Source organism: Neophocaena asiaeorientalis, unplaced genomic scaffold (genome assembly GCF_003031525.2).
Source record: "Neophocaena asiaeorientalis asiaeorientalis breed wild unplaced genomic scaffold, Neophocaena_asiaeorientalis_V1.1 scaffold26, whole genome shotgun sequence".
NCBI lineage: Eukaryota > Metazoa > Chordata > Mammalia > Artiodactyla > Phocoenidae > Neophocaena > Neophocaena asiaeorientalis.
In genome coordinates, this window is record NW_020173108.1 from 6,297,837 (window position 1) to 6,324,968 (window position 27,132).

Genomic DNA, 27,132 nt, shown 5'->3' on the forward strand with positions numbered 1-27,132 from the left:
GACAGAGTAGCCTTTTTTGAGTCATTCACAGTTTTCTGATTTCTTTTGCCTTTGCTTATATACCCACTATCAGTCATTACCTTGTATTTGCCACACGCCCATAAGACAACCCCAAACTGTTTCTCTTTAGTTATTTAACTAAATTAGCATGACAATATGAAAATGTCTCCTGCATTTAAAGAAATTTTGTTCTAGATATCTTCCAGAGAAATCTGTGGTTACCCATTGATAAAAATTTATGGGTCAAGGGGATTTTTTGTAGATTCCAGATTGACATTTTCAAAGCTGTTTGAGATTTCTTGTTTTCACTTATTCTGATTATTAAAAAAATGTATTCACTCAATAAGGATTTATTGAGCACCTACTACTACAGAGCTAGGTGCTGTAGTAATCATCAGGATGATAGTAATTGAACAAGTAACTTTTTATGAAGCGTGAGGCTCTGAAGGAGGAAGTACAAGCTGCTCTCGGAGATGACACACAGTTGTCCCTTGGTATCCAGAGGGATTGGTTCCAGGACCCTGGAGGATACCAAAACCCAGGGATGCTCAAGTCCCTTATATAAAACAGTATAGTATTTACATATAACCTACACATATCCCTCCCACTATACTTTAAATCATCTCTAGATTACTTATAATACCTAATACATTGTAAATGCTATGTAAGTAGTTGGAGGCTGCTTGGCAAATTCAAGTTTTGCTTTTTGGAACTTTCTGGAATCTTTTCTGTATATTTTTGATCCATGGCTGGTTGAATCCTCAGTGGTTGAATGAAGAACCCAAGGATATGGAGCACCTACTGTACTTAAATCTAATTAGAAGATCTAACATGAAGTGCTCATGAGACCTGGAGGGTGAGGCAGTTTGACCAACACTGGCTTAGGAGGCAGACTGCCACTTCACTATGTGGGGACCTGAGTGAATTTTGAAATTTCTTTGAGCCTATGTGTGTGAACAGTGATCTTTTTTTAATCTCTATAGAAATTCAAGTTAGATAAATTTGATGATTATATATATTTGCTGATCATAATGTCTGCTACTGGTTTAGAAGATTTATCATGAAACTAACAAAGTTTAATGCACCTAATTTCATGGACCCTTCCTAGGTTCTTTTGCAGCAGCAATAGCAATTTTGAATTAATTTGTATTTTCCTTAAGGAAGGCTCCCCCATAATTTATATATGATCCTGAACCCCACAAAATCTGGATCTGCCTTTGGCTACAGATTAGATGAGAAAGAAATGTTAATTTCTCTCTTCTCATGTTGTGATTTCAAATTGTGTCCAAAAGGCACTTAACTTTTGGAAAAAAATACAGAAATTATGTGTGTTAGGTTGTGGAAATTTTATAAAATTAAGAAAAATTGAAAATTTTATTTTTTTCTGTGAATTTGGCTTTTTATTTAGATTCCTCATATAAGTGATTCCATGCAGTATTTGTCTTTTCTGCCTGGCTTATTTCACTTAGCATAATGCCTTCGTGGTCCATCCATGTTGTCCCAAATGGCAGGGTTTCCTTCTTTCTCATGGCTGAATAATACTTCATCTTGTGTGTGTGTGTGAGATTTTTATCCACTCATCCATTGATGGACACTTGTTTTCATATCTTGGCTGTTAAGAATATGCTGCAATAAACATGGGAGTGCAGATCTCTCTTCCTTTGGATATATACCCAGAAGTGTGGTTGCTGGATCATATGGAAGTTAAACTTTAATTTCTTGAGGAACCTCCATGCTGTTTCCATAGTGGCTGCACCAATTTACATCCCCACTAAGAGTGCACTGGGGTTCCCTTTTCACCACATCCTTCCTAATATTTGTTATTTCTTGTCTTTTGATGACAGCCATTCGAACAGATGCACGGTGATATCATTTTGGTTTTGATTTGCATTTCCATGATGATGGGTGATGTTGAACATCTTTTTATGTACTTGTTGGCCGTTTGGATGTCTTCTTTGGGAAGATGTTTGTTCAGTTCCTCTGCCCATTTTTTAATCCAGTTGTTTGGTTTGTTGGCTATTTAGTTGTATGAGGTTGTTATATATATATAGATAGATAGATATAGATATAGATTTTTTTTCGATATTAACCCCTTATTAGATATATGATTTGGAAGTGTTTTCTCCATTTTGATAGGTTGCCTCTTCATTTTGCTGATGGTTTCTTTCACTGTGTAGAAGCTTTTTAGTTTGATATTGTCCCACTTGTTCATTTTTGCTTTTATTGCCTTTGTTTTTTGGTGTCAAATCAAAAAAAATTGTTGCCAAGACTGATGTCAAGGAGCTTATTCTATATGTTTTCTTTTAGGAGTTTTACAGTTTCAGGTATTAAATGTAAGTCTTTAATCCATTTTTAGTTGATTTTTGTGTATGGTGTAAAATAGGGGTCCAGTTCATTCTTTTGCAAGTAGCTGTCCAGTTTTCCCAACATCATTTATTGAAGAGACTGTCTTTTCACCACTGTATATGTGTGGCTCCTTTGTCATAAATTAATTGACCATATTTGCCTGGGTTGATTTCTGGGCTTGCTATTCTGTTCCTTGATCTACATGTCTGTTTTTCTGTTCGTACCATGCTGTGTTTTTTTTTTAATTGAAGTATAGTTGATATACAATTATCATACTGTTTTGATTACTGTAGTTTTGTAATATAGTATGAAACCATGAAGTGTGGTGCCTCCAGCTTTGTTCTTTTTTTTTTTTCTTTTTTTTCCTCCAAGATTGCTTTGGCTATTTGGGGTCTTTTGTGGTTCCATAGACATTTTAGGATTGTTTGTTCTATTTCTGTGAAAAATGCTATTGGAGGTTTGAAAGGGATTGCATTGAATCTGTAGATCACTTTGGGTAGTATGGACATTTTAATAATATTAATTTTTCTAATCAGTGAGCATGAAATATCTTTCCATTTATTTGTGTCTTCTTCAATTTCTTTCATCACTGTCTTATAGTTTTCACTGTACAGATCTTTCACTTCCTTGGGTAAATTTATTCCTATGTATTTTATGCTTTTTTATGTAATTGTATATCCGGCATAACATTAATCATCTTTAAGAGTGCCAAAAGTGGGCTTCCCTGGTGGCGCAGTGGTTGAGAGTCCGCCTGCCGATGCAGGGGACATGGGTTCCTGCCCCGGTCCAGGAAGATCCCACATGCCGCGGAGCGGCTGGGCCCGTGAGCCATGGCCGCTGGGCCTGCGCATCCGGAGCCTGTGCTCCGCAACGGGAGAGGCCACAACAGTGAGAGGCCGGCGTACCGCAAAAAAAAAAAAATGAGTGCCAAAAGTATAATTAACCAAGCTGTTTTTATCAATCATTGAGGTTGTTTCTAAAATTTCACTTGTGGAAACAATACTGAGTATCTTTGAATATAAATCTTTGTGCATGTACCTGATTGTACATAAGATAATTTCTTTTAACTGGACTTATTTCAGTATAAGCATTTTAAACATTTTAAGGATTTTCAAAAGCTACTGACTTTTATTTATTTTTAAATTTTTGGCTGTGTTGGGTCTTCGTTTCTATGCGAGGGCTTTCTCTAGTTGTGGCAAGCGGGGGCCACTCTTCATCGTGGTGCACGGGTCTCTCACTATCGCGGCCTCTCTTGCTGCGGAGCACAGGCTCAGTAGTTGTAGCTCACGGGCCCAGTTGCTCCTCGGCATGTGGGATCTTCCCGGACCAGGGCTCGAGCCCGTGTCCCCTGCATCGGCAGGCAGACTCTCAACCACTGCGCCACCAGGGAAACCCTGCCTACTTTTTTAAAATGTATCCTCACTGACCTGCAATATTATTTTAAAATATCATTGCCTATTTAATTGGTGAAAATGATACTCTTTTGTTTTTGTTTTCTTTGATTCCTTAATGTAGTAGAACATATTCTGTGTATTTATTAGTCCCTATTGTTTTTCTTATGTTAATTGCTAATACATGACAAGGAAGCTTTTTGACAGGAAAAAGGAAGGTTTTTTTCCTCTGTAAGCAAATGCCTCAATCTGTATAGCACACTGAATTAAAAGGCATTTCAAAATGGTCTCCCTATCATAGTGCAGTAGGAGCTTTGATAGCAGAAGCTAGAGTGGTGGGTGGTGCTTTGCAATCCTGCCAGCACCCACCAATGCCTGGACCTCATCCTCAGAGATTCTGACTTAATGGTGTTTTTAAAACTTCTCAAGCTCCTAAAGTGATTCTACTGTGCAGCCACCCAACCTCAGAAACTTAGCCCCAAGGCTGCGTCACATATTTTTCACTTACAGGGCCTAGGGCTTTTATTTAAAGCATTCCATTTCCTCTGTAGAAAGTTATACTTTGTACTAATATTCATTATTCAGCATTTGCTGTACTATTATTCCTTGAGAGCATCTGCATTGGGTCCCCTTTGGAGATTAATTTTAACTCATTCCTTCTACTAATACTTAATGAACACCTGTTATGTACAAAATACTATGGTATACACCATGAGGCGTTCAAGATAAAATCAGGTGTGGCTCTTCCCTCGGATTCTTATAGTCAGGAATGGGAAAGGAGATGTACACACAGAGCTACAATGTGTTTCTGCTATAAAAGGAGGGAACAGTGGAGGGAAGAGGAGGGTGAGGAGTCTAGGAGTCTAGGTGGGAGGGTAGATTACTTCATGGAAATGTATGTTTAAGCTGAATCTTGATTTGGACCAATAGAGCAATTAATAATCCTTTACTCATAAAACATATTTCATAGTTTATAAAGTTTGTTCACAGTTACACATTTGATCCTTATAACAGTTCTATAAAATAAGCCAAACAGTTGTTCTCATTTTACAGATGAAAGAGTAGCCAAGTCTTAGGATAGTTAAGTAACATCCAGAGTCACAGAGCTACAAAATGAAAGACTCAGAACTTTAAACCTGATTCTTCAGTCTCCATATGCTGGAGCCTTCTACTGTACCACATTATAGTAAAGGCAGAAAGTTCAGTGTCTAAGGTGAGTTTTAGAAATGGCTAAGTGGGGACTTCCCTGGTAACACAGTGGTTAAGAATCCGTCTGCCAGTGTACGGGACACGGGTTCGAGCCCTGGTCCTGGAAAATCCCATGTGCTGCGTACCAACTAAGCCTGTGCGCCACAGCTACTGAGCCTGCGCTCTAGAGCCTGCGAGCCACAACTACTGAAGAGCGCACACCTAGAGCCCATGCTTCACGACAAGAGAAGCCGCCACAATAAGAAGCCGGCACATCACAACGAAGAGTAGCCCCTGCTTGCCGCAACTAGAGAAAGCCTGAGCACAGCACGAAGACCCAACGCAGCCAAAAAATAAATAAATTTATTTTTTAAAAAAAGGAATGGCTAAGTGTTTAGTTTGATTGGACTGGTATTAGGATGCAAGTTCTGGAATAGTTGAAGATAAAGCTTTAGTGTGGTAGGCAGAGTAATGGCTCCCTAAAGACGTCCAGTTCCTAATCCCTAGAAGCTGTGAATATGTTAGATTATGTTACAAAGGGGAATTAAGGTTGCAGGTGGAATAAAGTTGTTAATGAGGTACCCTGGATTGTTGGATTATTGAGGTGGGCCAATGTAAGAATGGTTTTTAAGTCCTTAAAAGAGGGAAGAGAACAAGATTCAGAGAAAGAGATAATGACAATAGAAGCAAAGTGACAGTGCTGCAAATTGAGAAGGACTCAGGCCACCACTGCTAGCTTTGAAGATGGAGGAAAGAGGCCTTGAACCAAGAATATAGTTGGTCTCTAGAACCTGGAAAGGGCAAGAAAACAGATTCTCCCTTAGAGCCTCCTGAAAGAAGTAGAGCCCTGCAGACACCTTGATTTTAGCTCAGTGAGACCCATTTTGGACTTCTGAACTACAAAACTGTAAGATAATAAATTTTGTTTTTTTAAGCCACTAAATTTGTGGTAATTTGTTATGGCGGCCATGGAAAACTTAATACCTGTAGGAAGCCTTTTAGCGTAGGCACTCTACAGTTAAACTCCAAACTATCTCACTTCCACTGTCAGTAACAGAAAGCCATGAAATGTTCTTGAGCAGGGGTGTAAAAATCTATTTTGATATTTGCTGATTAGAGAGGAGAAAGATTGGAGGGAAAAACACTAAGATTCTATTATTGGTGCTAGAAACATTTCTTTTGAGAAACTTTTGCTTTTTGAGGTAACACAGAACACATCTATATGTCTGGCTTGTAGAAGACCATGTATATATCTCTCACTTAGTTTATACATCACTAAAAATCCAATTTCCATTGCAACATTTCAGCTCCTTCCCATGTCCCATGAGAAGTACAGAAACAATGGGAGAATTGGTCTTTGGTCTCTGACTCACTTTATTCTGTTCTTAGGATTTTTTGTCATACCCTAACCCAGTATGAATCTGAAGAGACTGGAAGATTTTTTAAAGAATTTGAGCTTTATTTGGTTGCTTGGCACCTGGAGAACTTACACTAGCATGTGCTTTTACAATAGATAATTATTATTTTTAAAGAAAAAAACTTTTGTTGATCTCTTTGTAGGCATAAATCTATATTTTATTCTGCTATCAATGTATCTGAGGTCTCCAGTAAAGAAAGAGTTAAGTATTAAAGTACGAGTTGAGATAACTGAATTCAGAGCACTGATTTTAACTCATTTTATTCTAGTTGATATTGTTGCCCGTATTCTTACCAGTTTTTAAAATCACAAGTCTTTTAAGCCTAACAGGTTCATGTTAAAATAGAATGAAGGATTTAAGACTTTAAGAACCTATTATTTCTATTGAGTCATCAATTTTTTTTAAGTTACAGAAGGTTCAGAGGTTGTTTATTTTTTTAAGGTGCACTATGTGTTCATATTTATGACATATACTTACGAATATTTATTAAAAACAGTAAAGCTAATCATAATGAGCACAGATATTTGAAATAAGGAGCATGTTTGTCAGTACAGTCTTATAATAGCCTTAATGTATAATTTATTTCTATAGCAAATTTTGATCAGAAAATACTTTTAATGCGTACATATGTATGTAGCCTGAATAATAACATTTTTATACAAATAGGGATGGCAGGAGCTTTATTCTGAGATACATATAAACTAGTAGCACAAATTAATGCTTCAGTGACCTCCATTGTTTTCAAATTTGGTCTAAAACATTTTGATTGTATATGTTTTTAATTGTAGTTTTAAAAATAGCTAAGTATATATATATGTATATATATATATATATATATATATATATATATTTGTGGTACGCGGGCCTCTCTCTGTTGTATCCCGGACCGGGGCACGAACCCGTGTTCCCTGCATCGGCAGGCGGACTCTCAATCACTGCGCCACCAGGGAAGCCCTAAGTATATTTTTAATACAAAATTCAAATCAAACTTTTGTGGAATCTGAGAAAACTGGTTTGAAAATTTTACTGAAAAAGTTCAGTTGGCCACATTGTAAAATGTAGTTTTTAGATTGGCTTGCTTTTTGATTGATTTGAGTTTTATTGATCGGTGAACAGATAATGGTCATAGCTTTCTTTAAAATTTTGTCATTTGAAACACTAACTGTTACAACACATGTAATAAAAATTTAGACAAATATTTTGGCTACAAACTGGTATACTAAATAATAGCTTGAGTCATAGTCTGAGTCAAGAGTAATAGAGTTGTTTCTTAGGGTACTAAGAAGTTATTTTTAGGAGCTTCTAAAATGTATTCTTCCTTTCCAGAAGTTTTAGGCCTTATGAGAAATTATCTATTCAGAATTTGTCACAAATAGTTGATGACTGTATAAATAAGTCCTGTTCAATAAATCATGCACTTTCAGTAAGAGAATCTTGAAAGCCTTTTGTAAAACTAAGTCATCTTGACAAAAGAGGTATTTAAGATAGAACCAAATTGATTTATGTTTCCTTTATTTCAAATATCAAGGGAAAGTGTTTCTAAATATATTTAAACTTTTATGTAATATATAATTTTTCTACTTACTAGTAAATTACTAGTAATATGTGGTTGATGTTTGTTCATTTGTTCATTCAACAAATATTTAGGGGGTATTTGCTATATATTAGGCATTATAATACAGAGATAAAGAAAAAAATATACAGAAGCAGAAAGGAAAAGCAGAAATCACTCCATAGTCTCACCTTCCATGGATAACCACTGTGAACCATCCATTGTGTGTACATCTAGGAGCATTTTGCTATTTGTCTATTACTTTTCTAATTTATACCATTTTTAATAAAATGAAATTCTCCAAGTGTGCTGTTTAACAGCTTGCTTGCTGCTTTTCATGCTATTAATTTGAAAAATTAAAAGATTATAGTAAATACATTTCATTAAAAAACCTAAAGTTAAGTATACTTTTAAATTTGAAATAGATCATGAAAACTGATTCCACCCCCATCCCCATTTAAACAGAATTTAAATCCACCTTAACTTCTTGGCAATTTGGATTTTGTCCTTCTAACTCATAAAAATTAGTAATTCAGGGACTTCCCTGGTGGTACAGTGGTTAAGAATCCACCTGCCAATGCAGGGGACACGGGTTCGAGCCCTGGGCTGGGAAGATCCCACATGCCGCAGAGCAACTAAGCCCGTGTGCCACAACTACTGAGCCTGCACTCTAGAGCCCGCGAGCCACAGCTACTGAGCCCACATGCCACAACTACTGAAGCCCGCGTGCCTCGAGCCCGTGCTCCGCAACAAGAGAAGCCACGGCAATGAGGAGCCCACGCACCACAACGAAGGGTAGCCCCTGCTCACCACAGCTAGAGAGAGCCCACGCGCAGCAATGAAGACCCAGTGCAGCCAAAAATAAAATAAATTTATTTTTAAAAAATTAGTAATTCAAGCTTCACTTGGTTAAATTTAAGTGAAATGCAGAATTTGCATTAAAATATTTAAGTCTCAGATTAGTAGTGACTAACAGCATTTACTGTGTCAGAGTCTGCTCCAAATACTGCTTCCTATATAACTTCTCTATTCACCATTTCTACTCCCGTTTTGCAGGGGAAATGAAAGTGACTAAAGTCACACAGCTAGTAAATGACGGGAGCAAAGATTCAGTCCAGACTGTGTGGCTCCATGATTCTGATCTCAACTAATCTACTGCCACCATAGCATTTCTGGAGACTGTATTTTTAATTCAAACACAGTTCCAGTGATTTACCTAACAAATCGGTGATACGTAATGTAAAATTATTCGTTTTAATACATTTAGTGAAATTCTTTTTCTCTGTGTTGCAAGCATGTAAATCTTAGCAAATAGCGAATGAGATGTAATTTATTACCCACCCACCGCCAGTATCTTGTGCTAATCTTCCTGTCCCGTGGGCCTCCCCCACCCCCACCCCACCCGCATTATGCTTGTCTGCTTCCATCAGCTCCAGTGGGTTGCCCGGAGGTGGAGTCGGTGAGAACTAAGTGCCGGCTAGGGCTGGAGCCGTGGGGTGGGGCGGGGTGGGGCGGGGCCCTATGTCCTGCTGCGGAGTGCAGAGTGCGGTCCGGAGTGCGGGTCGGGAAAGCGGAGCGTGAAGCAGCTGTGTAATACGCTGGAGGCGGACCAGGGCGCTCCCCTTTCCCGTCGGGGACCCTCCGATTGGCTGGGCGTGGGCACACGTGACCGACATGTGGCTGTATTGGCGCAGCCCGCCTGGGTGTCACTGGAGACGGAATGGAGGTGCTGCTGAGCTCGGAAATGGGGTAGGTGCTGGAGCTACGATGGCCCGGCTAGCTGCCGGGGGAGAAGGAGGCGATTTTCCCTTGCACTGTCTAAAGCCGATGGTCTTTCCTTGGCACCGGGTCTGATGCCACATGCCAAGCGAGGAGGCAGGGGCGTCTCCCTCACCCCCCCACCATTGCAGCACAGGAGATGGATTTCCTGTGCTTCTGATCCAGGGTTTTTGACAGAAGAGGAAGAAGGGGGGGAGGGGTAGGAGTGTTAAGGGGAGTCTGGTGAGAAAGCTGTTTTTGAAGCTAGAAGGAGGTTTTGTTTTTATAATGCATGTTGACAGAGTCAAGTGGAATAACAGTATCTAAGGAAACGGGTAGAGGACAACAAAGAATGGAGCATATTCCTGGCGAGGAGCAAAAGCTTTAGCCCACTGAAAGGCTTCTTTTCCTCCCTGACCACAAGGACACATGCAGTGGTAGCCAGGGGAGGGGATACGAAGCTGCTGCTGATGGCTGTTATGAACCTAATGGAAAGGGCTCCTTGGGAGAGGAGGAAGAGGTGGAGGCAGGTACTGCAGAGCTTCAGTGGTGGTTTTGGTTGATCCGTGAAATTTGGGTTACCAAAAGTGCCTGCTTTTGCAGTTCTAAGTGAACTGCCAGTGAATAGGGTGGCAAAGAGATACCAGTGTCTTTGTTAGTTTTAAGACGCAATGTAATGCCTTTTTGCAGATGACTGCAGCAGTGCTTTTCTCCCTCCCAGGCTGGAAAGATAACTGCAGAGGAATAAGAACCCTTGCAGCAATGCTGGTGGTAGAAGTCTATTTACAAAAAGCCATAGTTTATCATTACAACCTGGATAGAAAGAATAACTTAGTTTTTTAAAGTAGGAAGAATATCAGGCTATGAATGTTTTGACAGTGGAATTTATCAGACACTTTGATCCTGTATCACAAAAGAGATGCTCAAATTCTTTGCTTTAAATAAATCCTATAGGAAATCTTAATAAATTATGTACGAAGCAGTGGATCTTCTCCTTTGTTAGTATAGCTTTATGCTATTAATTAGGTTACTCAAGAGTAAATCACTTTATAATGTAAATCACTTTGTGAAAAGTTACAGTGGTAAATTTTTCATAGGCTTAATATTTAAGGTCTGTGTTTATTAAGTAATTTTATATTACTCTGGTAGTTTTAGATATCATTGAATAAAGTCTATAGGCAAATATTTCAAATTAAAGCAGTATGATTTTTCTTTTAGATGTATTTCTGTTTAGTGAATATTCATAAAATATACTCTTGATATAGACTGTTTCCGTTGCACTGTATTTTTGTTTCATTAAATGTCTAAAAACAAGTTTTCAGATTGAGTACAGTTTTAAATGCCTTATCTTAATGCCTATTTATGGTAGCCAGCTTGTCACACCTCCCTACTCTCTGAACAGGATGGCAGTGGCTTTGTAAAGCCCTCCAGGATCAATGTCTCTTAAGTAGTGTTTATGTAATAGAAAGTCTTGAAAGAACCTATAATTTTTGTTTCAGTAATTTTTTTTCAAGATAATAAGGAATTGGACTTGAATAAAATTAGACTATGTAAAGTTTTCACTGATAAATAAGCGATTTTATTCTTTATTTTTAAAACTATTTTTGCTTTAAGAATTATTTAGTTATGGATATCAGGGTTAATAGTTCTTAGGATCTCTTTTTAAAATCTGATGGAAACTGTATCTAGAATTAAAGGTGTTGCATTAAATTTTCAAGTGAAATTTATTTATTTATTTGTTTGTTTTTTGCAGTATATCCAAATTTTCCAGAAGATCCTTCAAGATACTTTTTCAATAATTTAAAAAATTTTTTTCAAGTGAAATTTAATATCTAATACCATTCATTTCTTTGAACTTCAATTGGTATAGTTTTTGAGAGTTTATGATTCTTATTTTTACATAAATTATCTTATTTTATGGTTTAAACAGCTCAATGTAGCATTATTTTCATTTTAAACGTTAGATTATTCCTAATTGCATATGTTGTGACTTTATCCAAGGTCATGTATTGTATAAGGATGTAAAGAACATAAGTCTTCTATTTTGTTCTAACTCTATGAAACTATCATCTTATTAATCAACTTAAACTTCAACTAAACAGAACAGTATTAGATAGAGATAGTTTTTGGAATTAAATAAGAAATAAAGAACTAAAGTAAGAAAAGTTGATTTCTTTCCCCTTGCATTATGAAATACCTAATATAAGACTGTACTGTTGGCTTTAGTGGTCTTTGAAATTATTCATTGTTAATTGATATTGCCAGAATTGAGCTATTAAGGAGTTCAGAAGTTAAATATTCATAAGTAGGTCTATGAACTGAATCAGAGCTATTAATTGCAGTCTTTTCATGCATTGCTCTTTGGATTTTTATTTTACCATTTTTCTCTATTTTTTCCCCCTAATTTCACATAATTTAACAGTCCTTTTATATTAAATGTTCTTTTAAATTTTGACCTCCCTCCTCTTTTTTTCTTTTTTTTTTTTTTGTTTTTGGTGCTACACTCTGGAATTTTACATAGCACATAAGATAGGATAGGGCAATATAATATAGAAAAGATGACTTGAGGAAATACATTTGAGTACCTACTAAATGCCAGACCTATAAAGGTTCAGGAGAGTCAAATGAGACATGGAAACTAACCTCTAAGAAACTTACAATAGAACTGTGTGAAATATTATTGCTATTGCATTGAAAACACTGATTGCTTTGGCTACTCCTAGGATCTTTAAAGATTTATATCATCTAAAATGTCTTCTAACTGAAAGAATGTGGTGGTGTGCTCTTTGAAACACCATGCCTTGTAAAATCTGCTTGGAATAGCAGATAATTCTGAAAAGCAAATTAGTTTTGAAGTATTAAGTGCCTTGAATGTAAAATGAGGTTAGATGAAGTGATTTCTAGATCTTCTAGTTCCAATAGTCAATAATCTGTGGTTCTTGATTTCTGTAAGTTCACCTCTTAGAAGGAAAGCTACCTAGACGGTTTCTTATTTTGGTATAGGTGACATCTCATATATTATATAATAGATATGTTCTTGAAAATTATTTTTGTAAATCAAATCATGACATCAGTCCATAAAAGGCAAGGCTTCTCCCCTTTATTCCCAGGCCCTATTCCCACTCCCCTTATAGGCACTCATTCACATATGTTCTTAAATATGCGTTAATTCTTGTGAAATATTTAGCATTTTGTCTTTTTTATAGTTAATGAGGGTTTTTTTAATTGTGGTAAAATATACATACATAAAATTTACCAGCTTAACCATTTTTAAGTGTATATATAGTTCTGTGGCATTAAGTACATTCATATTGTTGTAAGTGTATCACAGTCCATCTCCAGATCTTTTTCGCATTCCCCAACTGAAACTCTACCTGGTAAACACTAACTCTCCATTTTCTCCTTCCCCCCAATTCCTGGCAACCACCATTTTGTTTTCTTTCTCTATGAATTTGACTTCCCTAAGAACCTCATATAAGATACGTCTTCAGGTTTCATCCATGTTGTTGCATGTGTCAGAATTTCCACCTTTTTTGAGGCGGAATAGTATTCCAGTGTATGTATACCACATTTTGTTTATGCATTCATTTTTCAATGGACACTTGGGTTGCTTCCACCTTTTGGCTTTTGTGAATAATGCTGCTCTGTACGTGGATGCACAAATATCTGTTTGAGTTCCTACTTTCACTTCTTTGGGGGTATGTACCCAAATTTATGTTTTTAATTTACATAACTTTTGAACATTTTTAACTCGATACTGTTTTTAAGACCTGTTTTACTTTATGTCCATCTAGTTTGTCGTTCTAACTCTGCTATCTAATGTTCTGTAGTGTCTATCAGATGTGAAGGTCCTAGGTTTTTTTCCAAATCTCTTTTACCACAAACTTTGCTATGGTGTACATCCTTGTATATGACTTCTTATAGACTATTTTAGTTACATATCAGTGTACAATAAATTACCCCAAATCTTAGTGGCTTAAACAACAAATATTTATTACTTTAGAGTTTCTCTGGGGCAGAAATTCAAGAATATCTTAATTGGGTATATGGTTCAGAATCTCTCATGAAGTTACAGTTAAGATGTCAGCCAGGGCTACAGTCATCTGAAGGCTTGACTAGACTGGAGGATTCACTTCCTAGATGGCTCACTCACAGTCTGTTTCTCCTGACCATTGGCAGAAGGCCTCGCTTCTTTTCCATGGGTCTCTACAATGGGCTGCCTGAGAGTCTTCATGACATTGCAGCTGGCTTCCCCAGTGATCCCAGAGAGAAAGAGCAAGAAGGAAGCCATTTATGACATAGCCCATCACTTCTACCATATTCTTTTTATTAGAAGTGAGTCACTAAGTCCAGCCCACACAAGAGGAGATGAATTAAGCTCCACTTTTGAAGGTATAAGGTCAAAGAAATTGTGGATCTATTTTAAGATGACTACACAGTCAGTGAGATTTCACTGAAATTTATTCTTTGGAGAGGGATCACTGGATCATAGGGCATTTTTCATATTGCTGTTGTAACAAATTATCTCAAATTTTGTGTTTAAAACAACCCAGATTTATTATCTTGCAACCCTGGAGATCAGAATTCGGAAATGGTTTCCATTGGACCAAAATCATAATAGCAGCAGTGCTGTATTTCCTTCAGAGGCTATCTGGAGAATCCATTTCCTTCCTTTTTTCCAGCTTCTAGAGTCTAACTGCATTCCTTGACTCACGGCCTCTTCCTCCATCTTTGTGTGAGCAGCACAATAAATCTTTCTCTGACTCTGACCCCCTTTCCGTCTTCACATATCCTTCTCTGACTCTGACTTTTCTATCTCCTTCTTATAAAACCCTGTGATTGGGCTTCCCTGGTGGCACAGCGGTTGAGAGTCTGCCTGCCGATGCAGGGGACACAGGTTCGTGCCCCGGTCCTGGAAGATCCCACATGCCGCGGAGCGGCTGGGCCCGTGAGCCATGGCCGCTGAGCCTGCGCGTCCAGAGCCTGTGCTCCGCAGCGGGAGAGGCCACAACAGTGAGAGGCCCGCATACCGCAAAAAAAAAACACCAAAAACAAAACCCTGTGATTACAGTAAGTCCACCCATATAATCCAGGAAAATTTGCCCATATTAAGATCCTTTACTTGTTCACATCTGCAAAGTCCCTTTAGCCTTGTAAGGTAATATATTCACTGGTCTCCAGGATTAGGACATGGACATGTTTGTGGGGCCACTGTTCTGTCTACTATAGGCATACACATACAGGTCTTCATTTGTTTTCAGACATACACATACAGTTCCTTGTTTTAAGCTGAAGTGGTTTTTTTAAAGTTGTATTTTTGTGAATGAATGTTACTTTTTGGGGTAAATTCAGATTTTCATTTACCAGATTTGTTTATAATATGGTATACAATGGTGACTAAGATAGTAAGCAGATATCCAATGAAGAATATTGAAATATATATTCCACTAGCTATTTTTAGATTCTTGGTTTTATTATCATTAGTTAATTGATAAATTACCTGTCAGTATATTAGCTACTTCTGACATTGTTTATAATAGAAACTGAGAAACATTAAAGCAACATGACTTTGTACCTTTTAGTCTTGTTATCGTACCATTTCTGTGGGTACTCTATCCAAATCTCATCTTCTTTACACTGTGAAGATAGCTAGCCACAATGTAGCTCCAGTCCATATTTGTGGCCTTACCTCCAATTTTCTCAGCAAGGTGTGACTCCCATAGACTCTATATCAATCTTTTGAACCCAAACTTGCCTCTGAATTGTAGGTAATTTGTATCTTAGCATGGGTCCCCTGTAAGTCAGAGTCTTGAGATTCTGAGAATCTTGAGGCCTTGTGCGAAATACTTGCTTTGGGAAGTGATCCAGGAACAGGAGTAGTGGCTTAGAAAGTGTTAAATAGTGAAGAGGGACAGCCAGTATGTGTTCTCAAGTTGGTCACCACTTTGGATAATTGGGAAAGTCCTGAAAGCTGGGACTTTTAAAGAAGCCATATAAAATTGTCCATCTAAGGAAAAGAATTATATTTACTAGCTCCCATTCCCCTTTCGTCAAGGATTGTCCCATCAAGTGTTTACTCTTTTATAGGCTGTATATGCATGAATGCTGGTGACCCACACTGGGTTGTCACTGAGACTAGAACAGAAAACAAAAGGATACCTGTCAGCCGTTGTGCTGTCAGTTTATATCTTGCAGTGAGCTGATTGATGCGGCAATGACTAGAGTTAAAGTGAGCCAAGAGAGTGTAAGATGAGACAGAAACGTCTGATTTATTTGTGTATGGATCCTATTTCCCCTTCCTACTGGAATACTACCCATTTGCTAGTTAATAAGATACTTGAGAATAAGGAACATGTCAATTTATCTTTTCCCCTGTGTTGTAGAGCTGCTGTGACAGAGTACCACACACTCATGGCTTAAAATCATAGAAATGTATTCTGTCACAGTTCTGGAGGCTGGAAGTACAAAATCAGAGCGTCAGCAAAGTTGATTCCTTTTGGAGACTCTGAGAGAGCATCTGTTCCATGCCTTTCTCCCTAGCTTGTGGTGGTTACTGGCAGTCTTCGGCATTCCTTGGTTTGCAGCTGCCTCACTTCAGTCTCTGCCTCCATTGTCACTTGGCATTTTTCCTGTGTCTCTGTGTTCATTTCCTCACTTAGCCTTGTTTTAAGTGTACCAGTCATTGGATTTAGGGCCCACCCTAATCCAGTAAGACTTCATCTTAACTTGATTACAGCTGCAAAGACCCTGTTTCCAAACGAGGTCACTTTTCACAAGTACCAGAGATTAGCTACCTGTGACTCAATGTATCATTTTGGGAAACACAATTCAACCCACAAAAATCTCCTTATAATATTTGCACGGTGTCTTGTGAATAATAAGTTCTCAAATGTTTGTTGATTTGAATTGCATAGAGAGAAATCCATCATCTTACTCTTTTAATGGGAAAGTCATCCTGGACATTCTCTGAATTTGTGCCCTCTTTTTTCTCTTCTTTGCTCTCCATGGCTGTTTATTCTTGCATGTATTTATCTTTTTGTGGCTGTCACTGAGTAAAGCATTTTGGGAATTACAAAAGCTAAGTATTAGATACAAACCTTGTCTTAAAGGTAGAAAACAAAACTTGCCAAAGTAAAGTGGAATAATTAGAGAACAGTTAAGCCAAGTTGTATAGTATTTACTGTACAATCAGCAGGAAGACTCATTACTGGCTGTAGGAGACAGGAAGGTTTTATGTAAGGCAACAGAATTGGGCCTTAAAGGGTAGCAAAGCAGAGGGGAAAAGGATGGGGCATTCAAAAAAGGAGATGAATTATGAGCAGAAGTACAAAATAGTTTGTATGGAATGGTGAAGAGGGAATTACTTAAGGAGAAGGATTATATTGGAACTTAATAGAAAATAAGTTTGGAACATAGACTGGTATCGGATATACCAGGTCATGAAAGCCATGTAGGGGTAGTATTACATGGTCTTAGGAGCATGAGCGTTGGGAACAAATATGAGTTTGTATCCTGTCTTAGCCACATGATCTGTGTTTTTACGAAAATTATTTGCCATTTTGAAGTCCCAGCTTCCTTAACTCTAAAATGGGAAGTGATACCTACCTCACAGTTGCGAAGATTAAATTACATATATATTAATATATGGTACTTACTGTATTACATGACATGCAATAAATGGTAGGCTTTCTAAATTTCACCTGTCAAGTACAAAAATTTAACAGATATGCAGAGGATTTAAATAATATGCTACAGTCAATAAATAGGTATATAACTTTGAGAACTTTGTACACTTTTCCCTTTTCTTAAATTTCAGTGAGATAGTTATGAAAATTAGTCATGTTCTTGACTACAAGGCAAACCTTAAAAAATTCAAAATGGTAGCATTTGTAGGCAACAATCTTCAATCAATCTAATAAACAATAAATCAATGGCAATAAAAAGATGACTCACAAGTCATCTTATACACCTAATAATTGAGAAGAATCTTTTAAATATCCCTGAGTCAAAGAGGAAATCAATATTAAAATTATGAATTGTCAAGAAATAGAGACAGAAACATTTTATACTAAAACCTATGAAACATGGCTAAAGCTGTATGGAGAAGAAAATTAGTACCTTAGGGACTTCCTGGTGGTGCAGTGGTTAAGAATCCGCCTGCCAATGCGCAGCACACGGGTTCAAGCCCTGGCCCGGGAAGATCCCACATGCTGCAGAGCAACTAAGCCCATGTGCCACAACTACTGAGCGTGCACTCTAGAGCCCATGTGCCACAACGACTGAAGCCCACGCGCCTAGAGCCTGTGCCCCTGCAACAAGAGAAGCCACCACAATGAGAAGCCCGCACACTGCAACCAAGAGTAGCCCATGCTGGCCACAACTAGAGAAAGCCTGCGTGCAGCAACAAAGACCCAACGCAGCCAAAAATAAATAAATAAAATAAATACATTTATAAAAAACAAAAGGTTGGAATACTTTGTTCCTCAAATGTTTGGTAGAAGGTGTCTGTAAAACCATTTGAATCTGGTATTTTTTGTGTTAGGAGAAGGAAAGGGGAAATATTTAACTACTGCTCCAGTTTTTCAATGTTGCAGAACTTTTAAAATTTTCTTTTTCTTCGAGTCAGTTCCCCCCACCTTTGAGTTTTGTTCATTTTAAATGTTTGGGCTCTTCCCTCTCTTTAATCATAATCAGTCTTTTCAAAAAGACAACTTTTTGCTCTGATCTTCAAACTTTACACAAAGTTATACAATGAAAAGGAAAGCTTCTTCTCAGCAGACCTGAGACCATTTTTTCCAGAGGCAGTGACTGTACTTTTGTATATCCTTTCAATGACATTTTTATCTTTATACAATCCTTTTATTTTTTACTAGAACAAGATGGACAGTATGAGACATAGTGATCTGTACTCTTTTTTTGTTTTCTCCCCCGTTTTTTGGTTTGTTTTTACATCAACCTCATTCTTTTTAATGCCAGTGTAATATTCCACTGCATGGATGTATCCTATTTATTTAAAAGTAGTTAAGCTTTTATACCAAGTAAAAACTTTTGCATTTGTTTAAAGGAACCTAAGAACCCAATCTGTCACTCCTAGTCTAGTAATAGACATCATCACTTCAGAGCTCCAACAGGCCCTCCATGTGCCTTACCCATTAACTAATCAGGTAAAATTAAAATGTTCATTTGCTCCATAATAGCCTTCTTGGAAGCAGGTATATTCCATTTAAGTATCTTTAGTTAAAAACAGAACTGTTTCCATGATTTAAATGCCACGTAACGTTCTTAAACATTTAAATCCCTGTTTTGTAATTTACCCTGGTGTGTAGTATAAGGAAGGGTGCAGTTTTGTCAGTTTCCTCATGGCTGTCCAGTTTCCATTGCCGTTTATTTAAAGTTCATCTTTTCACGTGTGTTTGAGATGCTACCTTTATTATGACTAAATTTACATATATCATGGAATTTAAAAAAATGTGTTCCCAGGCTTCCCTGGTGGCGCAGTGGTTGAGAGTCCGCCCGCCGATGCAGGGGACACGGGTTCATGCCCCGCTCCGGGAAGATCCCACATGCCGCGGAGCGGCTGGGCCCATGAGCCATGGCCGCTGAGCCTGCGCGTCCGGAGCCTGTACTCTGCAACGGGAGAGGCCACAACAGTGAGAGGCCCGCATACCGCAAAAAAAAAAAAAAAAAAATGTGTTCCCTTGGTTGATCTATTCATCTGCCAATATCATAGCTTTTTTGTTTTTCTTTTAAATTTTATTTATTTTTTGGCTAGATTGGGTCTTCGTTGCTGCGCACAGGCTTTCTCTAGTTGTGGTGAGTGAGGGCTACTCTTCATTGCAGTGTGCAGGTTTCTCATTGTTGTGGCTTCTCTTGCTGTGGAACATGGGCTCTAGGCATGCAGGCTTCAGTAGCTGCAGCACGTGGACTCAGTAATTGTGGCACACGGGCTTCAGTAGTTGTGACATGCGAGCTCAGTAGTTGTGGCTCTTGGGCTCTAGAGTGCAGGCTTAGTAGTTGTGACACACGGGCTTAGTCGCTCCGCGGCATGTGGGATCTTCCTGGACCAGGGCTCGAACCCATGTCCCCTGCATTGGCAGGCAGATTCTTAACCACTGCGCTACCAGGGAAGTCCTATTACGGCTTTTTAAAGCCTTTTTATTTTTAAATAACTTTGGACTTACAAAAGAGTTGGAAAAATAATAGAGAGTTCCCATGTACCCTTCACTTAGCTTCTCCTAATGTTAACATCTTACATATCCATAGTATAATGATCAGAACTAAGAAATTAACTTACTGTACAGTACAGTTGACTTCATACTATTTTACTTATAATGGCTTTGTACAGTAATTTAATATGTGGTAGGTGTACTCCTGCTCTTTTTTCATGTTTTCCCTTTTTTGCTTGTTTGTTTTTTTCAGTTTTCTAGCTGCAGAAAACAAAATAAAAACCAGGCTTATATAATATTTATATTGGGACCATGTACAATTTATAAATTAACTTAGGGAGAAATGACATCTTTATGATACTGAATCTTTATGTACACAAACAAGGTATGTCTTTCCATTTGTTGAAATGTACCTTTGTGTCTTTCAGAAGCATTTTATAGTTTTCTCATAATATGTTTTGAACTCTTTGTTCAGTTTATGCCTGTGCTTTTTTTGTTTTGGTTTTGGTTTTTTGGGGTTTTTTGCCTGTGTTTTTTTTAATTATAAATAAGATCTTTTCTTCCATTTCATCTTCTATCTGGTTTCTCTTTACACATATAAAGGAAAGGTTTCTGTATATTTTGTACTACACTAAATTACTAGACTATCTTGTTGTGGTAATACTTAGTTGATTCTTTTGGATAGTCTAGGTATATAATTATATCATCTGCCAATAGTATTCCTTTCTAATTTCATTCTTTAATTGTGTTGACTGGTACAATGAGTAAGAGTGGTAAAAATGGGCTTTCCCTTAGTTTAGCAATATAGTATACCGAGTGTTTCCATATTCTGTGGTACTGGCTTTGGGCTGCTATATATTGTGTTAAAAAAAAAAAGTGTCCTATTATATTGAGTATTTTCAACAAAACTGGACATTGAATTTGTAAAGCATCTTTTCATCACCTTTGGCATGATAATATTTTTCTTCTGTGTAGACCTATTAACATGTTGAATAATGTCGATTTTATAATAGTGATTTTTGTTGTAAATTTTAGATTTTCCATCTCTTTTTGTTGTTAGTTTTGATAAATTACATTTTCTAGTAAATTATCTATTTCATTTAGCTTTCAAATTTATTTACATAGAATTGAGCAAAGTAGTCTTTTATGATCTTTTGGTTTCTTCTTTCTATTGGTATTTTCCTCTTTTTTCATTACCATCTAACAGTACTGGCAAATACATCTTTTTTTTTTAATTCATTAAAACAAAACAATAGGGCTTCCCTGGTGGTGCAGTGGTTGGGGGTCTGCCTGCCGATTCAGGGGACGCGGGTTCCTGCCCCGGTCGGTGAAGATCCCACATGCCACGGAGCGGCTGGGCCCGTGACCATGGCCGCTGGGCCTGCGCATCCGCATCCGGAGCTTGTGCTCCGGAACGGGAGAGGCCGCAGCAGTGAGAGGCCCGCGTACCGCAAAAACAAACAAACAATAAAAGCAGTTTAACTAATTTTTTAAAAAGTGATCCCAAACTTCTTAAATTATAATAAAGAATCCTTCAGATTTAATTCTAATTGAATCCTTCAGACTTAATTTTAATTGCCTGCCTCAACTTTTCTGCCTCCTTGCATTAATTTCTTAGGATACTGGTAAATTTGTTTTCCAGTCAACATTTGGATAAAAATCTAAATAACAGTCCTTTTGCTTTCTTCTCCCCTACCCTACTCTTAAGGGGTGAGGATCTCTTTACTGGGTATCCTTACTGAAAAACAAATTTAGATCTTTGTATATTCTCAGTAGCGTGAAAGATTCAGAGTTTTTCCCCATTTCATGTGATAAATTTTGATATTTTTAATGATGCTGAGTGACTTTCATTTAAGATATATTAGGTATGAAATTCATGTGATTGTATAAAAGGCATTCTAAAATAAATTTATGAGTTCTTAAATTTTTCAGTAAGCAGTTTTGACTTAGGGATGGCTGCAACATCCTGCAAGGGTATAAGGCAAAGTATTACTCCATGAAACGTCTTATTTTTCCTGTAAAATTGTATGAAAGCACCCTGCTTTCTAAAGCAGAAATGACTTAAATGATTTGATTCTGGAGGGGGGAAAAAAGGTGATCAAAAAAATTTTTTTTAATATTTATTTATTTATTTGGCTGCGCTGGGCCTCAGTTGCAGCATGCGGGATCTATTTCCCTGACCAGGGATCGAACCCGGACCCCCTGCATTGGGAGTGTGGAGTCTTAACCACTGGACCACCAGGGAAGTCCCATGATCAAATGTTTTAATTGTCCATCTGAAGGGCTGAATTCCTTTCCCTCCAGTGAAGAGCAGTTTTAGTAGTCTCGTGTTCATTTTGCCCATCTGGTTCTTCTTGTGATTGTGTGAGGTTATAACCTCTGTGTCTTAGCATACTTCTGTGTACTTTGCTCTTTCTCTGTGTTATTACCTTTTCTCTTATTTTATTGTTTTAGTGGAAAATTACCTGTTAGGATTTTATTTGAAATGAAGAATTTTAGGGCTTACATTATTAAATACTGTCAGATCCCCACTTCTGTCACATGGTTTTTAATATGCTACCTCTTTCCAGACCTGCTTATTAGTGGTATGGTGTAAAACAGATAAGTGACCCCACCTATGAATTTCTCCCTTGTTTTTGAGACATCTCTGTCTTTTTCAAGGGGGTGAATTATTCTTCACCTCTTGTCCATTGGTTGGGGGACTGGGGCTTACAACAATAGATCAACAGTAGGTCTTACTAAGGAAGTTATGTTTCAAGTGTATTTTCGTAATATAACTTACACAGCACTTTTATTTTTAGACCCTCCTTTTGTTTCTTAATTCTGACAATATCCCTGTAAATTATATTAGAACAGGTAGTAAATGTCCACTGTACAAATGGTGAAGTGAATTTCAATGAAGGGGCAAAGGTAAAAACAGGACCAAGACTGAAATTAAGACCCAGATCTCCAAATACAAGTCATTCTTTTAAGCAGTAAAGACTTTTGTGAGTGATCCCCACCTCCCAGGATTCCGTTTCCTCCTCAGGAATCGGTGGGTTGCACCAGGTTTATCATTGACTCTAGCCATTCGTGAACAGACGAGACTTGAGTCCCTTGATTTCCCTTGTTAGGGACCTTCCAGTTCCTGAACCCCCAATATTGTCATGACTAGCCAGTGTTATAATTTGTCTGCCTTATTTTGTGTAGTGGATTTTTATTACAGAAACATTTTTTTTAATGTCCAGATCTTTAAGTATTGCTTGAGTACAAACTTTGTTATACTTTTTAGCTTTTAAATATAGGTAGAATTTTATTTATTCCTAAGTGAGTTTGGGATTAAACTAAAAAAAGAGAATCTGGGTCTTTGAAACTTGGTTAGTCTGAACGTAACTCCTAGCATTCTCTAATTCTTCAGGCCAAGGGCCTCTTATTACCTGGCTATCTTCTATATCTTTCTTTTCTCCCCTCTTCTTTCATAGTCTTGTAATTAACAGCCAGACTCTTCTTCACTTCTCTTTGACAGTCTCTACTCCTGAAGGCATCAGTTTTCTTTAAGTGTCTTTCAGCCTCAGTCTGAACACAGTGGGTTGCATATGCCATAGCATGCAAGATGCATATGCCATAGCATGGCCTGTTATATTCATCCTTTTGGATGAATGTATTAGAATTTATACTAGTAATTATTATCATCTTTCTATCCAAAAGATTTGAAGTCTCAATCTAAACTTCTCCCTTGTGTCCATTTTGTTAATGACTGCCTTTTTAATGACGCCTTCCTGGAACTTCATACTTCCCTATGGATAATGTTTGAGACTAGCCTTTTATCAAATGAAAAGTGGTAGAATGCAATACCTAATCTCATTAATCCATTCTGGCTTTAAAATTATGTGACTATTGGAAAAAATCCAGAAATAAATTAATATTACCAATATAAATAAATTTCTTATCAATGATTATATTTCCTAAGTCTTGCCATTTAAAATATCTTTAAAACCTTCTAAAAAATTCTAACCTGATAGAAATCTCATCCACCTGTGAAAAGACAAATGTTTTCAAACACTACTGAAGTTCTCTTCTATTTTAGTCCTATCTGTCTAATTAAGACCCCAGTATTTCATCCTCTTAGAAAGATGCTGCTACTTGCACAATATTGTTTTGCGATGGAAACTACTACATAAACACAATTCTTCTTATTAAGTGTCTCCAGGGTTTTGTTTATCCCTTTCTTTGTAAACAAGCAGCCACTATATTTTTAGTAGTGAATTTCAAAATCCTTTTTAACCTTATAGGTCCAAGGGTAGCCAAGGATGGCTGCAGCTTCATATGATCAGTTGTTAAAGCAAGTTGAGGCACTGAAGATGGAGAACTCAAATCTTCGACAAGAGCTAGAAGATAATTCCAATCATCTTACAAAACTGGAAACTGAGGCATCTAATATGAAGGTATCAAGACTGTGACTTTTAATTGTAGTTTATCCATTTTTATTCAGTACTCCTTTCTGTAAACTTGGGATTAGACACTTCACTTACTTAAAAGTGTGTTGTAAGTTAAGCAATAATATGTAAACTCTTTCTTGCAAAAGTTAACATTTATATTTTTAAACAAAATGTTTTGAATTCATCCAGCAAATCATATAAAGAAAATGATTGTAAAACCCCAATGACTCATTAGTTAGTTCTTAGTTATTTTTAAGCTTAAAAATAAAAGGCCAACTTAACCGTCACTATAGTGAGGGTGGGTATTCTGTGTAATTCATAGAAACTAGCCTCACAACCTTAGACTATATCTCAAGTATTAAATATTGCCATCATCCCCAACTCTCTCAGATCTTGTCTTCACTTAAGTGCTACAATGATAGATGATCAAGAAAATCAGGGTGCCCTAGTGGGAAGAGTCCTGAACTGAAAGTCAGTACCTGGTCCTGTTCCTGGTTTTGTCATAAGCTAAACTACATACTCTAGGGTACCCTTCTAGCAGTTGCCTTATTTGGAAAATACAGTCATTGCACTAGCATAGATGATTTCCATGACACCTTCACACCCTGAAATTGGTTTCCCAAATAACACTGAAAAGCTGTGATAACCTCCACGACAAGTTATAAAATATTAAGTCTGCACTGGGGAAAATACGTTCTAATTTCAAAATAATTAAGGTTAAAACTTTAACTGTTTTAATTTCCAGCTACTTAGGCAGATTCTCCTCTCCCTGAATTTAATAACTTTATAGAATTGGAGATTCAACAAAACTGTTACCTCCTTCTCTTTTAAAAAATTCTTCCTGCTACGTGTTGTTTCTGTGCCTTGGCTATTTTAACCATCTGGGTTTCCGACCCTTTCTTCCTGTCTGCTCACTACTCTCATTCCGTATTCATTTCCTAGTCTCTTCTAGTTCTTTTTCCATGCATTTTGAGGTCTCCCTTATTCTTCAAGCTTCTGTATATCACTGAACTATTTTTGCTCCTCTTTTAGTTTTGTATTCATTATCATAACAGTTCAGCCTTTTACTCATATGAGCTTTTCTTTCTTTTTCTTTCTTTCTCTTCTTTCTTTCTTTTCTTTCTTTCTTTTTTTCTTTCTTTCTTTTTCTCTCTTTCTCTCTCTCTTCCTCTTTTTCTTTCTCTCCCTCCCTCCCTAGGTATCTATAAATCTTTTCCACTCTAATTGCCTATTTCTATGGCAGTAGCAATTGACAGATCTCCAAGATACCTACCTCAAGTCCTTTTGGAGATTAAGTAGACTATAAAGAAATATTTTTTCTCACCACAGACTTTGGGTGACCTTAAAAACAGCTGACTCAATTACCTACTAGGTTAAAAAAGTATAGTCTGGTATTTTAACACAGATCAACATAATATATCTAAAATTATTGTACATGGCATGTGGTTTTAAAAGTTTAAAGATAAAAAACTTAAAATTCCCAGCAGGACTACTCTTTCATCTACTTCAGAAGTATACTTAGTAGGGAATTCTTCCTGGCATGCCTATCTCAATGTCTCTTTTGTAGTGCAGAATTCTGAGGTCCTTTTAAAAGTTGTTGGGTTTTTTTTTTAAACTACTTGAGCAAATTCAAAATTCATTTTGGGGAAACATTTTAACCTATCTTTAGATCCATCTCCATGTTGAAATGGAATGTCTCTCAGAGTAACAATACAAGTCAGACCCTTATATTTCTACACTAGAATATCAGGGTGACCTCTTAGCCATGTGGTATAATCTACATCATGAATATTACTATTTAATATTAAATACTAATTAAATACTAATATAGTCTGAATTCAGCTGTGAATTGATTATTACTCAGCAAGTGCTTTTACAGACATCCTTGCTAAGCCATCCACGTATTTATTCAGGATTGGGTGTATGTTATCATAGCAGTTACTACCTTGTACTGAAATTATTTATGTATCTCTCCTTTTAAGAGGCTTTATGTATGGTGTTAAAGAATAGGAACCATGACCTGTTTATTTTGTCTTAGGATATTGAGTTGTGAAAAGACACTTGGAAACATTGGCACTTCTTACACTGGATTAAAGTTAATCCAAAACAATGGTTATTTCTCAAAAAATCACTTATTAGACTTTGGAATACATCATATGATCTTGAATTATGTTTACTGATCATTAACGTATTTACTCTATGGAAGGCAAGGTGTGTCTCCTCCAACTAGATATCTCAGGATTTCTGAAGTTTATGCAGTAGTACCATCTAGTGGCAAAAGAGAATACTGCTTTGCTATTGATTACATGTCATTGATACTATAAAAATATTTTGTGTGTGTGTGTCAGGAAAGTATGTGTACAACAGTTAGGGAAATGTGAACACTGTATATTTGAGAATATTAAGGAAATGCTTATTTTTTACATATAATGATGGCATTGTGATTGTGTTTAGAAAGAATCCCTGTGTAAATATACATATCGAATTTTTTTTTTTTTTTTGCGGTACGCGGGCCTCTCACTATTGTGGCCTCTCCTGTTGTGGAGCACAGGCTCCGGACGCGCAGGCTCAGCGGCCATGGCTCACGGGCCCAGCCGCTTCGCAGCATGTGGGATCTTCCCGGACCGGGGCACGAACTCGTGTCCCCTGCATCGGCAGGCGGACTCTCATCCACTGCGCCACCAGGGAAGCCCGTATATCGAATTTTTTTACAGAAGAAACAGTGTGTCTGAGATTTGTTTTTCAGATAAATTTGGGTTGTAGGGGAAAGGAGAAAATGGTTATGGGTATAGATGAAAGAAGCCCATGAGTTGATAGTTACTGAAGTAAGATGTGAGGATACATAGGAGTTTGTTATATTGTTCTCTACATTTATGTATATATTTGACATTTCTG

The 27,132-nt window shown here is 37.2% G+C and overlaps 1 protein-coding gene across 4 annotated transcripts in view; it reads left to right on the forward strand.

Annotated features, from left to right (window-relative positions):
• The window catches only part of APC (APC regulator of Wnt signaling pathway), a 131,638-nt gene that overhangs the window by 23,981 nt on the left and 80,525 nt on the right, over positions 1-27,132 (forward strand). For all 4 annotated transcript variants that reach the window (XM_024743328.1, XM_024743329.1, XM_024743330.1 and 1 more), the window contains exon 2: positions 24,091-24,243. In XM_024743328.1, coding sequence (XP_024599096.1) covers positions 24,109-24,243 — 135 coding nt within the window. In that variant the 5' untranslated portion in view covers positions 24,091-24,108. The remainder of the gene's footprint in view (positions 1-24,090; positions 24,244-27,132) is intronic.